The sequence below is a fragment of the Acipenser ruthenus genome, chromosome 1, assembly GCF_902713425.1.
Source record: "Acipenser ruthenus chromosome 1, fAciRut3.2 maternal haplotype, whole genome shotgun sequence".
Classification (NCBI taxonomy): Eukaryota; Metazoa; Chordata; class Actinopteri; order Acipenseriformes; family Acipenseridae; genus Acipenser; species Acipenser ruthenus.
In genome coordinates, this window is record NC_081189.1 from 43,641,294 (window position 1) to 43,657,599 (window position 16,306).

The window sequence follows — 16,306 nt, forward strand, 5'->3', positions numbered from 1 at the left end:
TCATAAGAAATGAATAACCTTTAAAAAGGAGAGTAAAATATCATTTTATAGGTTCGGAAATTAGAAGAATTTACTTTGGTGTAATCTTCAGTCAATAAGACTAGTAATAATCACAACTGTAATCACGCTTTAAAAAACAGAAAGTTAAGTCACCATATAAATCTTTAAATTAAAATGTCTGAGTTTGTTCATAAATTCTTATATTGAAACAAACATTCACTATGGGATATTAGATTTTCATAACACTGGGCCCTTTATTAGTTTTTTGACAGTGGCAGGATCTGCGACTCTTTTGATTTATTATATTTAAAGAGATAAACATAATCTTTAGATTTTTTTGCCTAGGCTTTGAAAATACCCCTTGACTTCTTAGGCTGATAGAACAAACATTGTCCATGTGTGGTCTATATATGGCCAATCAGCTTCAAGCACCTACAGTACTCTCTCTCTTGCTGCTCAAAGATGACTGGAATTAAAAACAGCTATAGGTAAGTGTGCAGTGCAGAAATATTTCCTTCAGGATCTGGAATCTGTAGTTATCCAGTTATACACTGAACAAAAATATAAACGCAACATGCAACAATTTCAAAGATTTTACTGAGTTACAGTTCATATAAGGAAATCAGTCAATTGAAATAAATTCATTAGGCCATAATCTATGGATTTCACATAACTGGGAATACAGATATGCATCTGTTGGTCACAGATACCTTAAAAAAAAAAAGGTAGGGGCGTGGATCAGAAAACCAGTCAGTATCTGGTGTGACCACCATTTGCCTCATGCAGCGCGACACATCTCCTTCGCATAGAGTTGATCAGGCTGTTGATTGTGGCCTGTGGAATGTTGTCCCACTCCTCTTCAATGGCTATGCGAAGTTGCTGGATATTGGCGGGAACTGAAACACGCTGTCGTACATGTCGATCCAGAGCATCCCAAACATGCTCAATGGGTGACATGTCTGGTGAGTATGCAGGCCATGGAAGAACTGGGACATTTTCAGCTTCCAGGAATTGCGTACAGATCCTTGCGTCATGGGGCCGTGCATTATCATACTGAAACATGAGGTGATGGCGGCGGATGAATGGCACGACAATGGGCCTCGGGATCTCGTCACGGTATCTGTGTGCATTCAAATTGCCATCGATAAAATGCAATTGTGTTCATTGTCCGTAGTTTATGCCTGCCCATACCATAACCCCACCACCACCATGGGGCACTCTGTTCACAACGTTGACATCAGCAAACCGCTCGCCCACACGACACCATACACGCTGTCTGCCATCTGCCTGGTACAGTTGAAACCGGGATTCATCCGTGAAGAGCACACTTCTCCAGCGTGCCAGTGGCCATCGAAGGTGAGCATTTGCCCACTGAAGTCGGTTACGACGCCGAACTGCAGTCAGGTCAAGACCCTGGTGAGGATGACGAGCACGCAGATGAGCTTCCCTGAGACAGTTTCTGACAGTTTGTGCAGAAATTCTTCGGTTGTGCAAACCCACAGTTTCATCAGCTGTCCGAGTGGCTGGTCTCAGACAATCCCGCAGGTGAAGAAGCCGGATGTGGAGGTCCTGGGCTGGCGTGGTTACACGTGGTCTGCGGTTGTGAGGCCGGTTTGACGTACTGCCAAATTCTCTAAAACGACGTTGGAGGCGGCTTATGGTAGAGAAATGAGCATTCAATTCTCTGGCAACAGCTCTGGTGGACATTCCTGCAGTCAGCATGCCAATTGCACGCTCCCTCAAAACTTAGACATCTGAGGCATTGTGTTGTGTAACAAAACTGCACATTTTTTAGTGGCCTTTTATTGCCCCCAGCACCTGTGTAATGATCATGCTGTTTAATCAGCTTCTTGACATGCCACACCTGTCAGGTGGATGGATTATCTTGGCAAAGGAGAAATGCTCACTAACAGGGATGTAAACAAATTTGTGCCAAAATTTGAGAGAAATAAGCTTTTTGTGCATATGGAAAATTTCTGGGATCTTTTATTTCAGCTCATGAAACATGGGACCAACACTGTACATGTTGCGTTTATATTTTTGTTCAGTGTAGTTATCTGTAGTGTCTGCATTCTGCCCTTGATTACTAAAAGGATTATTCACCCAGCTTGCCACACTGTGAAGCAGCTGCACATTACAGCAGGTTTATTCTTCTTCTTCTAGCAATCAACACATTCTTAAAGCAGAGAATCTCGGTGCCAGGATTGTAACTGAGAACAGAGAACAGTGTAGCTATTCAATGAACCTATAAACCAACAATTATAGCCACTATCATAACCTACAAAAGAATGGTGCTTTTGGTAAATATGACTATATTATGAGTCAAAGAGCAACAACTATTGCTTTTTCTCCCCAGGAAAGGAAAACTGATTCCTCATGAAACATCAGTAATCTATGCAGTCTTAGATACAGAAGCACCGGTCAACCAGGCTCCTATAACCAGGATCCTACAACCAGCTCTCCTTTCTGCCTTGACCATTCTGACTGAAACTAACTTTCAACAGGGATAGTTTCTAAGCCTTTGAGTTGTCAATTATAGTGATGTGGAGTAGCACAGGGCCCCCTATTTAATATAAAACTATGTAAAAAATGTGGGCATGTTTACAGACAGTGCCTGAGGAGGAGTCCTCATGTTGGTAATATGCTTGTTAAGAATGCCTGGATAAAGTTGAAATACATTGAAAAGGAATGTTGAATGTGTTCTTTGAAGGGAAGGAAGAAAATCTTACTTGGCCTCCAGTGCCAGTGCTATGATTCCCGCTGCCATGGGCGCCGAGGCAGACGTTCCTGTATGGCTGTCTGTGCAACGCTGCCTCAGGTCTGTTGTAATCTGAAAAGAGATTGAACAGGATATCTTTTAAGGAAAAGGCATGGATAATAATAGATTATGTTGACTCTTATGGTGCCATCAATCTCAAAGTTCTCAGCTAACAAAAAAAGGTGCGAAGCAGAGATATAAGTACAAAGTGTGGCTGTGACCACTGCTTGTAGGGATGAAGATTGGTGCTTTTTAATTACACAACTAATTAAGGTCTTTCTGCTGGCTTCAGCAGAGTGTCTGGTTTCAGTATTTCCTGCTCATATTTGGCAAACATTGTGTTTATGTGGGTGAGGTCTGCTGATCAGTTTCAATCTTTTTGAAAAGGTACACACACAAAATACTGTTTGTTTTCAGAGTATCAGTACACTGAACAAAATCAGCAAATTTGCACCAAAGTAAACATCTGGCCTGCTACACTGATTTTAGGGAACCCAGGTGAAAGATGCTGTGAGAGTCAGCTCTCATGCAAATGAGCCAAAGTATGTGCTCTGTATCATTGATATTGCAAGAATTTAAAGCAAGGTCCAGTGGAAGGGTTACTTTATACTGGACAACACTGGTAATAAATATTAAGTAAGACAATCAAAGAATACACCTGTGTACCAAACATTAAGATAATGTACTCACTGCAGCTGCATGACCTCAACATGGCAGCCAGATTTTGCCCACAGTTTATACTATACTGAAAATGTGAAGTTGCCAGCTGAAATGTTTTTTTTTTGTGTGATATTAGCAGTAGTATAGGGATGCTTAAACACTTACTAAATAAAACATGGAAAAACTTGAGCTGCTGAAAGGTAATGCTGCAGAAACTGCACCTATATAAAATGTAATGTAAGGTCCCAGCATACAATAGTATAGTATATTACAACATTAATCGTTATTTACAGTTGCTGTTAATTATTGTCTAATTGCTATAAATTGTGATTAGATAACAATGTCACTCTCTTAGCCAATGCATAGAAAACTTTCACAATGAGATTTTGCCATCTGATATAAACTGTTGCTCAGGGCTCAAAGTTTACACCCAATGTATTCATTTATTATTATTATTATTTATTTCTTAGCAGACACCCTTATTCAGGGTGACTTACAATTGTTACAAGATATCACATTATTTTTACATACAATTACATTATTTTTTACACATTATTTTTACATACAATTACCCATTTATACAGTTGGGTTTTTACTGGAGCAATCTAGGTAAAGTACCTTGCTCAAGGGTACAGCAGCAGTGTCCCCCACCTGGGATTGAACCCACGACCCTCTGGTCAACAGTCCAGAGTCCTAACCACTACTCCACACTGCTGCCCTAATTACTATAAATTGTGATTAGATAACAATGTAACTCTCTTAGCCAATGCATAGTAAACTTTCACAATGAGATTTTGCCATCTGATATAAATTGTTGCTCAGGGCTCAAAGTTTACTACCTATGTATTCATTTATTTCCCTCCCACCTCATTCTCTCTGAACTCTGAACTGACAAGACATACCCATTTTCTTATTTAAAATGTGAAAATCTCCAGTTAAGTGTGCAGGTTTGTCCAGCTAAGGTTCAGATAAGGACAGCCTGCCAGTTCCTCACAAACAAACATAACCAGGAAAATGTTAAAACTAGCACTGACGGACAGCTAAAACACTAACAGGAAGAAATAGCAAACCTGACATTGACAATGGCAAATTAAGAGGTTCTCACTTGCAGTTTTGACTGTGTTATTTATATTGTTCTCTAGTTTAATCATCCTAATGACGTTTCAGCTCAGACTAGCATAGCTGGAAAGCACAGCAATGCCATTTTAACATCCTTTAGTTAAGAACAACTGAGCTGACTGATATGGACTGCCAGTCCAATAACTGACACCCTTTAAACCTCATCCAATACCTTGATGAGGATCATTATCCTCAAAGTCAGGCTTAAAGAGCAACTTGGTACAGGTCTGAAATATATCAACTCATTTATTCTTGTATATCATTTTCAATAAGAAGATATTAATTAACTAAATAAGTTACAAGTTTCCTCTTTTTCTGGATATATCTGGATGTTAGTATCATGATGAAATAAATAGTACATACACAGTCATTGTCTGAAAACCAGTCCTAATCATTCCAATAAGAAAACTCAGCGACCTGCCCCGCCCCCCACACAGAGGCAACTATATCAGTAGCAGGATTCTCACCTGCAGCAGGAAACTGCTGACAGAAGTCGAGATACTCTGGTTTAAATTAACAAAGCAATACAAAGAAGGGACTCAGTAGGTCAGAGGCCACTTACTATTCCTGTAACCCTATACAAATCAGTGAAGGGAATAGACCACCAACAGCTGAGGCGCACGTCTAGCAGTGACATGATGCTGTGAACTTCTATCCTCAAGGAGGCATGTAATCAATCACATAGGCCACACACATGGACATGCTGACATGGTATGCCTTCTGGACACAAACAAACCTCCTCAAACAATCTGTCCAACCTGCTTCGCCACACTATTTTGAACACAGCATCTGAGCTGTATTTCATATTAACAGTGTAGCCCCCCAAGGGTTTAAATATAGTTTACATATTGCAAGGTTTTATCTCACGAGCCAAATGTAAAAATATGAGAGCTGTATGTATTTCTTGCAAAATGTTCATACACACATTTCACATTTTCAATTTCATTCACAGCATTACAGAATAACAGAATTCTGAATTCTGAGAATTACATTCATAGCTAATGTGGGAATACTGAATATGTTTGATACATTATCTGTTGATAAAAAAGAAGAAGCTTACAATAGGTGTTAGTTCCTCACAGACATCCACAGAATATTAAATAAAGTTTACTGTGGAGTATGGTTTATCATGTTAAGCATTAGTTTTGGAGGAAAAACCTTATGGTGACCCCGACACTACAATTTTTCTGCAGTGTCCATAGCACTGTGAAGTTCAAACAACCAACCAATGTCTAGGAAAATAAAAAAAATGTTCCCTGTTTTAAAAGCGGTGGATACAGACCTAGGAGTCCACTGGCACAGTTTATTCCGTTTAACTGGTAAAAAGTGCACTGAAGAAATGAGGCATAAGGCAAATCTTAATCTGAATCTAGTGTCTCCAGTTTACACATACCATAATTCAACTGCTGCTAAAGCACAATGGTGATCAGATATTAGACAGTTTGGTTTCTGATGGGTATCTATCACAGAAGCAGAGGAAAAGATTAAACTTGAGGTGAAGTATGTTTTCTGGTTGCCAAATCTTGTGAACAGCTGACTCAATTCGCTGGCTAAAAACAGCTGCCACAAACAGTTCTACGCACAAGTGCTTGGTTATTTCTTTTTCCTGGAGGAAGGAAGTTAATTCTCAAGTAGCAGTCTAATGATTTTGTTCTTCAAGGGTATGGCTAGTGGAATGCTATTACGACAAGTTCATCTAAGAAAATGCATCAAATGTAAACCCTCTCTTACGATTTTCCTGTCATAAGACTCTCCGCTGCTGTAGGTGGTAGTTAGAGTGGAGGAGCATTCTTCCAGATACCAAGGCTTTTTGCCGCTCTCTGCCGTGCTGCTAATAGAGATGGTGTAGATGCTGTTGGTGTAGCCGTCGCAGGAGCAGTGATCCCGGCTTCTCCCTCCGTTTCCCGAAGCCCAGACAAAAATTGAGCCCCGGCCCTTTCTTCCCTGTTGAAACAACCATAATTCTCATTATTCAAGGATTCATTGTAAACCCAGAAGTGGGTATGACATGTGACCTAGTTTTAGTGTTTCAATTTAGAATTCACAAGTGATTGTTTAAAGTGATGGGTAAAGGCCTGTGTCCTAGGCAAAGACATTTTTGTTCCACCAATATCATAACAAATGACTCCTCAGACAGCGATAAGGAAGAAAATGAACATCAGGTTAAGAAAAGTAATTATCAGGGTCGTAAATAATGTTGAAATGCTATGTGAGGTCTAATTTCTGTGAAATAACAGCACGTTGATATTAATGGATCAATCGTTCTCACTGCAGGTGTGACACAATTCAATGCATACTCCACACACTCTTAACTAGAGAGGAGGTGTTTATGTTAATCTGTTCAGACAACAGAATCTTTTTCAAAATATGAATATGTTATGGTTGAAGGACTAAGGTCAATACACAATCTTAAATTAACAATTTAATTTAAAAACACTGCAGTTAGTCTTCATTGTCATTATTTTGTTGAATAGATCCATAGAGTAGTTAAAGCTGAACATACAATTGTTGAACAGATCCCCTTTTACACAGCCAGTTCTTTGGGGGGTATTCCTTTTATTACTGGAGCAAAGCCAGGGAATTAGGGTTAACATTGGCCTTGTTAGCGGACATGAGGAGATGGAATACGGTACTGCACGTTGCAATTAATCTAGCAATTTGAACGTGCTGCACATACCAAACAACACTGACACTTTCATAATAGATTAGCTGTTTACTTTTTTGAGTCATCCTTAGCTAAGAGAAAATAATGCTTTGCGTGATCTTGACCAGTACTTAGATGTATACAGTTTACTGCAAGGAAGTAAACACAAGTGTTTAGTAAATTTGCAGACTAAACATCTGCTGCTATTCTACGTAAATCTACGTAAAAAAAAGAAAAAATTAGACTAATTACTACCAGACATGTAGCTTTCACAAGTTTTGACACGAGAGTTCTTTCAATCTGACCCCTTGTATATCATTTTTTTCTAAACCTGAAAGTAAAACTAAGGTGGGATTTTTTTCTTGTATAGAGGTGTCAAGTCTAACATGTGCATGCTTCAGCTGAGTTTACCACTGCTGAATGTTCAGCTTATTCTGTAGTACTCACATGTGTATCTTTCAATCAACTCCAGTCCAGAACCATGTCCTTAATTGTTGAATTGACTTTGGCATGTCATTAAGTAATTACCTGGTCTTAGCTGGAACAAGGTTCTGGATTAGAATGGACTGAACAAGCCTCTTTTTGGACTACTAAACTTTTAAAATAAACTCAGAAACATTAGCTGCTAAATTCATTCAGCACATTTTTGGATTTGGAATTACTTGTACTCGAATCATATTGCTACTTAATGGGGGGCACTGTTTTAGCATTTCTGAATTAGTTGTACTCTTTCATTGCGTGAGGTGGTCACAAATTGTTCATGTTAGTTCACATGTTTACAAGTATTTCTAAACCTGGAAGCCCTATTCCTGCAGTAATAAATGTTTACATTTATATCACAGAATGCAATGCCCACTATCAAAACCCTGCAGCCAAAAGCATTTTTTCAATTAGTTTTAGGTGTGGGAAGTGTCTATACGAGCTGCAAAAGTATCTTAGCAAATGCATTCAAATTACATATAATTATTCCCTCTAAATGTAAACCTTGTGTAATATATTCTCACTTTCTATTTAGGGAGGCATACATTCTTTCCTGAAAAAAAATACATAAATAGTTGCAGCACTTTTGTTGCCTGTGTTGTTTAAATTGAGCCTAAGTTCAATAAGGTCACAGGACTTTCACACAGACACACACAAAATAGGTTGCCAAGTCGCTGCGCTGGGATTGAAACTGTGGCTCTCTAGTATATTTTTATAATAAATAAGTGCACTACATTATTTTCTATACTGTTCTGAAAAGTCAGACTGCTGTGAGGAGTGCAGGATGAGCCAAGAGAGCGTGGTTCAAATTCCTGTCCTGCAATCTAGGTTGGGCACCCACAGGGACCACTGCCTTTGAGCTGCAGCAGGGTCAGGGAGGGAAGTCTGCTGGAGCCCATCGCACTTCTGACACCACTACTGGTTAAAACATAAAAAAAAAACTTATTTCCTTTGTGTTCCACAGCATAGCGTTAAAGATTAGTTGAAATAGTGTAAACTTCCTCTCCTTACAGCTAATGACTTATTTTTATGTCACTAATAATATACAGGGTGCTGTGTGCACATAAACGTATATATTGCCAACATTCCTTAACTATTATATCTGTTATTTAAACATAATGTAAGAAATGTCTGGAGACTGCTAATAAATCAGCAACAAGCTGCTGTTGGTTCTTTGAAACCAAATCCTTAGCTACCCAGTAGCTGGTGCAGTATGCTGTATTTCTTTTTATGTTAAAAGTACATGTGAGCTTTTATCAGAAAAAAAGTTTGGCAGTGTGGTCAGCAGAAAATAGAAAAAAGGCTTCGAGTTCAAAAGTTGATAGTTTACCTCGCCCTCCAAATCACCCTACCTTGCTTTAATTCTCTCACACTTCCAAAAATAGGATGAGGCACCTATAACTAAAGAATAAAGATTGGAGAGTATCCATATTTGGAGGGTTTTAAGGTTAAAAGCTCCACACAGACGTTATGTAATGCAAAACACATTTCACTCCATTTTTAATATAATAATAATTTTCTATTTGGCAGGGGTTGTCATAAAAATAAATACTGGTAGTGCACTGGGATGGGCCAGCAGCCTTCTTAAAAAGAAATGAAGAACAAATCACCATGGAGACTATTAAAATCCCTTTTTGAGACTTGGCTTGCAGGAATATTAAGACAGTGAGTTGTTGTAAAGTGTTAGTTTTGTAACAGTTCAACAGAGTTCAATTATAAAGAGAGTCCATTATTTTAGCTTTTTGGAGTTAAGTGGCCAATTACTGGTTTAAAATTATGCTATATTAGTTGTTTTTCTTTCATTAAAATACAATTTAGGGGTGAAAGCAGACATCAAGGACAAATATGGCATTTGTGGTAATGTTTCTTATAAATTGCCCACCCAACAGAATACAAACTACTCTATAATACACATGGCTTCAGAACATATTTGCTTTAACACTGAAGACCACGCAATAAGAATGACCCAATAAACCAGAAGAGTGCACTATGCAGGAAATTTAATTAAAATGACAGCAGGTACTGTATGTTCATTTTACAAATAATCCTACATGAAATAATAAAAAAAGATTATGTTTACTGATTAATACAGTCAAACATAACTGTACATTGTTTGTGTTTTTCTTTTTTTACTTTACTATTACAGTTTACTATACATACTGATCCCATTTGCAATTCAATGTTTCTAAATATAATCAGCATGAAGCTCACTGAGGTAACAAAACAGAAGAAATCTAACCTACCTGAAAAAACAGTCTCTGGTTTTCATTTTACTTTCTATCATTTGATTAACTTTTCAGATTCCTTACTTCCTTTTAAGCCCTCTCACTAACCGGACTCCCATCTCCCTGTTCTCAATGGCCCCAGTCATGCTCAGGAAATTAGAGCCTTGTTGTTAATCCCATAAACCACCAGCACCTTAACATGAATCGCACTTGACCCGCGTGCAGATGCCTTCCATTGCACCGCTCCACCATGAATCAAATTAAATGGCATATGGAGCTTGGATTAGGTTACAGACTTCAAAATATAAAAAGGGTACAGACGCTCCGAGGTATTTATTAGAGTCTGCCATTTCCTGGACAACACAGGTACACAATGAAAGCCAAAGGGTAGTCTCACTTGGGGACTTAACCTACTTCATATCTTTTTTAATACTGTTGCTACAGTCTGAACAGCAGTTATGAAAGCCAAAACATTTATATTGGACTTTCCTGCCAGGAACGGAAAATGCATCTTAAAGTACAACAGCCCAAAAGGACACATGCAGAATACAATCTAGAAAGTCTAACGATAATATGTTGTGGCCAAACAAAAAATAAATGAGGTGACTAACTGAATAGGTGACTATATGTTAATTTTCTAAATCAATTGTTCTTGTTACCTAAGCAACAAGCAACAGACTTAAGACAGTTGTTTACCATACACTTGTAAAATATATATTGTAATAAATATATTGTTTGTGAACACAGCCAACAGTAATTAGGAATACATTGTAATACTTGAGACTAGAGCATTTCTTTACCTGAACCCATAACATTTTAATCATGTTTAATTAAAGACACTGGCAACTTTTATAGCCCAGTGGAAGCATTTCTTGCTGTTCCAAACACATTTTGTTCCATTTACTAATGTAAACCAAACTACGTTGTATTGTGCATATTTAGGAGCCAGTTTGGTTTAATATTCATTAAATAGACTAAGGGCTCTTTCATATATCATTAGTTATGATCCAAGTTCATCTTCAAACAGACTTCAGGTGGAGGATGGGCTAGTTCATTTTCATTATTTCTAAAACGCCGACTGAACCACACTGAACGCCCGCACCAAACCTGAAAGCAATCTCATTAATGTCAAAGAACCAAGAGAACCAAGCTCTGTTGCTGTCTAACCTTGACACTTAAACACCGTTCTCACGGCAGAACTATCTATGTATTGGTTTGCACTGTGTTGGGTTCATAGATTGTTTTCATCAAGGTTATGGAAATCTGTTTATTCAATATCACAATGTTCTCGTCTCTTTCATTATAGAAAGAAAGTATTATCGTTTGTATTGGCTTTATCTATGACAAAAACAAATCTAGCCACTACTCAAGTCAAAAGCTACTTAATAGAAAAATTAAACTAGTGCTGGGACAAATATCCGAATATTCGAACAAATATTTTTTGACATGTATTCGGATACAAAAACAAGATGTTTGTATTCGCTACAAATGACAAAAATATCTTGCCCTTACTTACTGTCTCACCAGAATTTGTGCAACAGTTTCAAAAAATGGCAAATGAGAAAGAGCTCCATGTGATATGTGAGATTAATATATATACACCATTTCCACATTTGTTTTATTTTAGTGTTTAAAGTTAAATTTCAGTTTTTGTTTGCTTGTTCAGCTACAAAAAGGCACAAGTAAACCTCATATTATTACTTTATAAAAATGTGTCTATATGGCCACTGTTTACTGTGAAGAAACAGCAATGGCAAGGAATGAAAAAAAGAAATAAATAAAATGCTGTGTCAATGTCATGTACTATTTATTTCGGGAACTTGAACTGCTATTTGGCATCCTTTGTTTTGTAGTTAATTCACTGGGGTAAAGTAAGTTCTACACAACTAATTCTTTACTCCAGGGATATTTTTCTATTTTAACGTGTTACATATTGTACAGTCTTGCTGTAAAATAAAGGCACACACACAGGGGCCACGCCCCCTGCCCCTGCTGCTATGCTGTCTCTGCCTGCGTTCAGAGCAATATAATGGCTTTTATTACTTTTTATAGCATAAACGAATATGCGAACATGAAAATCCTGTGTTCGTCCCAGCACTAAATTGAACTAAACTCAATGTTTGAGTAAACAGTAGCATCAACAACCATTAATAAAAATGTACAAGGGCAGTACTAAAAACAATGACAATTTTATCTGAAGATGATTCCTTTTTAAATAAGTGGCTCAACCCAATATGAAAATAAATATTAAGCAGACCTACCAGTCTGATACCATTCTCAAAAGCCTGTCTGGCAAGTGATGCTGGTCCGTCAACAGTCTTCCCGTCGTCGTCCGGCCCCCAGCTAGCGCTGTAGATGTCAATGTGCTGTGGCTGCAGGCTGAGGGACTTTGCTTCCACCATGTCGGTGACATCACCATCCAGCATACGCACACCTTTAACAAATTAGTTTATCTAATAGCAGAAAAACAACTTCAAAACAGTCTTTAAATCCCTAGTAGATTGAGGTGATATACATATACATGACAGCAAAGGGTGTGCAGAGTTTTTTCAACACCTCTAGACAGTGGCTATGTTCCTAATGTACCTACATATCTACAATATGATGCATTATAAAGTGCATAATCTGTGTTCAAATTGTAAACAATTCCTCCATAACTTAATACTCTGACTCAAGTTCAGTAATACTAAAAAGACCTAACTATATTAGGGTATAACACTCGTCTCAACAAAATATATAAAAACCTTTAGTAAAAAGACACTCTAACCCTTTTGTAAAAGACACTTTTACCCTACCCACATTACCTAAACAATACACAAATCAACAACATATGTTGAAACCACTCACAAATATTTTTCATGGGTATTTAGCTTGAGGTGCAATCACTGACTTGACAAGCAGTTAACCCTGGAATTGAAGCATCCAGAAATGACATATAGAAACCAGGCACTGTTCAAGGTGGCTCTAAGAGTGTGCTGACTTCTCTCTGTAACATGTTTTCTGTCGACTGATATTGATTAAAATAGAAGATAAACTGCACTCGAAAACATCAGATAGATAATACAGTGCAGGAAAATAATTCAAGGATTATTAATATTAATTAATTAATTAATTAGTTAGTTAATTAATTAATTAATTAATTAATTAATTAAATACTGAGATAACTTCTTATTGTTGAGCTGTTACAGGAACAAATGATAAGCAAGGGGCTGGTAAACTTTATATTAGCAAGTTTTAAGTCATTTTATAGGTAATTTTACAAATGCCAGGTTGAAGAATATACTTTTCTAACATAAATACTGGTTTAGAACTGGGTTACAACAATCACTACCATAATGCAACTGAAGCTCCATATGTATCACTCCCAAAAACCTGCCTACATGAGGGCAATTCGGTTTACTATAATTAACTTTCTTTGATTCCATTTGGTGTATGTGGATGTACAAATAACATGTTTCTTTTCATTAAAATTAAAATATGTTCTCCGAAAACCCGCTTTGGGAAGAAGTCGAGTCTTCACTTCACCCCAATCATTTTGTGTGCCTTTTCTTCCCGAGTATAAAAAGTTGTATTTCTACATTTTTTTTGTTTTTGTTTAATATGAAAATGCTTCACATACCTCCAATCTTGGCATTATAAGCAATTCCTACTGTGCAGTGTGAATTGTTAGCAGAGGCTGCCACTTCTCCAGCGCAACGGGTTCCATGCCTGCAGGACATACAGAAAAGGCAACATTACTGGTCTGAGCCAAGGGGTTTGCCTTTAGAACACTGACCAGACTCAGTCTAGAAAATAGCTGCCCTTGGGTGATATATTACTCAATGACCTGCTTGGCACTTCATGTGGTCCAGATAAAAGTTTAGAAAAGTCAAGTGTTTTTAGTTCAAAAAGGACAAGAAAAACAGAACTGAGTGAATGGAATGAAAAAAAGGATAGATCAGAAGAAATACATACTGATATACCAATGAAACGGAAGGTCAAAAGTTATTCCCAAATTTTATTTTGTAACTAAACATTACAGATTTGACATTATGGTGCATTCCATGACAAACCAAACAAAAAATATTGGATTTGACCCCCTACCATCTCCAATTTACACCAAACTTGGGTTGTTCATGGCAACAAACCCCACAATTTACATTTTTCTGCCTGATTGGGTGAAGGGATTGAAGGTTATAGAGGGGTCAAAATGTGGTTGATTTTGAACCTCATAACCTTTAAATCGATCTTTAACTCAAAAACTTCTTGAGCTGTGGCAGCTCGTCATGATAGACTACGGAGGCTAAGCCTACATGTAATTTCGTAAAAGTAAAAAAAAGTTTACCTTACGTCATGCTTTCCAAGGTCTACTGTATTGCTATTGGCTAATGTAGCCTCAAAATGAGTGGGACTTAATGTAATTGTATTGGCTACACAATGCAAGTTTTGAGGCTAGCCTCTACCACTCATAATTAGACTTAATCTTGACGTATCTGTTGCCAGGCAGGTTATGGGTCATGTGTGGCTCCTCGCTTAAGTTTCAATTTCAAATGTTGTACATTTTTTAAATTCATAAGCCAGGGAGGACCAAAACAAAACTGCCTTTTTAATTGCTCATGGTACGAAAAAACTAAATGGTTGACTGCGAGTATTCACTGCTTGGTTTTTCAAACTGGCTCTTCATCTTCCCAGTGGATTTCTGTGGGCTACAATAATTTAAAAACTCCACGGCCTGTAAAAATATTATTTTTCTACAAATGACATTACTCAACATTCATCAATCAAGTCCATGATGTTTTTGTTATATTCTGTTGCTTGCCTTATGTGCTGCTTATACTATAATACCGTATTACATTTCTTAATTAATATATATATATATATATATATATATATATATATATATATATATATATATATATATATATATATATATATATAGCATCCCCACTTATTAATGTTGACTTGAACCTGTGTTCTAGGTTTTCAGCAGTGAACATGCTCTTTTTCAGAGACAAAGATGAAAGTATGCTGTGGAAGGCAGTCTTGCAGAATGAAAACATATCCTCTGAGGTTAATCTGGCCATCAATAGGACACAGCTCAGCTCATTTTTTATGTTTTTCTCTGCTGTTCCCCCGATACCATCACAATTTTAAGTCCAGTTTATGTTGGCAAGATTGATGAAATTGTACAATTTTTTTTATGGTCAGCATAGCCATCACTGAAGTAATACATTTTTTGGGGCAGTTTTTCCTTTGTTGGGGGAAGAATTTAGATTGGGTGAGTACACAGCTAATGTTAAAAAAGAGATCATAGTCAAAGCTGAAATCCTAGGACAAAGGTTCAAGTTAGGACTGACCTTTAAAGTGATTGCAGATAACAAAATAATTCCTCTTCCATTCATTAAATACTGTAGGTCTCAAATGTACAATTTTGAAAGATGTTATTTTACTATTCTCATGGTTCGAGACATCTCTGATTGCAAGCCATGCTTTCAGAAATTGAAATTGTCCTGACAACTTCAACTGCTTCTTTCTAACAACAATATTTCACTCAGAAAGACACTGCTGAGGTGAAATGACCCAGGAAATGCAAGTGGGACAGACTAGGTCTTGGGGGATTGCTCGGCCCATAAGTACTGTGCTTGGTTACGCATTCGGGTGGCCGTGATTGGGAATACACAGAGAAGGCCAGGCTGAGAAGGCCAGTGTAAACATAGACCAGGCAGGAACGCCAGTGGTTGGAGCGAGCGACTAAAATAGGCAAGCACGGCTGAGGAAGACAGACAGTCTAGAGAAAGAAAATAATATAGAAAATAAATTGTTATGTATCCGAGGGGATGTGTATAAATAGAAGGGGAACCTTGGCCACCCCAGTGTATAGTGCACAACAGCATAGGATGGAAACCCGAGCTGACCGGATTAGCGGCAGTGGGGCCACTGTGTAAGCAGCACCTTTATTTTGTAGTTTTATTACTGTGTACTGTTTTTTTCAATTAAACCTTCTGTCTCCTGTGTGTGTCAGTGAATTGCCCATCACCCTTCCACAGTCATGTTTTGATTACTTTGTGCAATTTTTTTTAAAAAAAGACATCTAACACATGTCTCTAGCTCAAGTAGTTTTTGAGTTAAAGATCGATTAAAGGTTGGGGGGGTCCAAAATCGAACCAGATTTTATTCCTTCTATAACTTTTGATCCCTTGATTCGATCAGGCTGAAAACATTTTTTTTTTGCCATGAACAACCATGAGCACCGAGTTTGGTGTAAATCGGAGGGGGTAGGGTGTTACCTGTTGGGTGATTGGTCACGGAATGACCTTATATCTGATGATAAACATAACAGTAAAGACATTTCAGCATCAAAAATGGTCCCTACATAAAGATTAAGGGGTGTGCCAAGATCTTGCACCATACAAGCATCCATTAGAATTAATTTGAATAAGA

At 37.6% G+C, this 16,306-nt stretch overlaps 1 protein-coding gene across 1 annotated transcript in view; it reads right to left on the reverse strand.

Moving 5' to 3' along the window:
• The window catches only part of LOC117421292 (proprotein convertase subtilisin/kexin type 5-like), a 134,805-nt gene that overhangs the window by 49,459 nt on the left and 69,040 nt on the right, over nucleotides 1–16,306 (reverse strand). The window contains exons 6-9 of the mRNA XM_034035500.3: nucleotides 13,506–13,594; nucleotides 12,148–12,320; nucleotides 6,269–6,481; nucleotides 2,730–2,830 (exon numbers count right to left, since the gene is read on the reverse strand). Of these exons, the coding sequence (XP_033891391.2) occupies nucleotides 2,730–2,830; nucleotides 6,269–6,481; nucleotides 12,148–12,320; nucleotides 13,506–13,594 (576 nt within the window). The remainder of the gene's footprint in view (nucleotides 1–2,729; nucleotides 2,831–6,268; nucleotides 6,482–12,147; nucleotides 12,321–13,505; nucleotides 13,595–16,306) is intronic.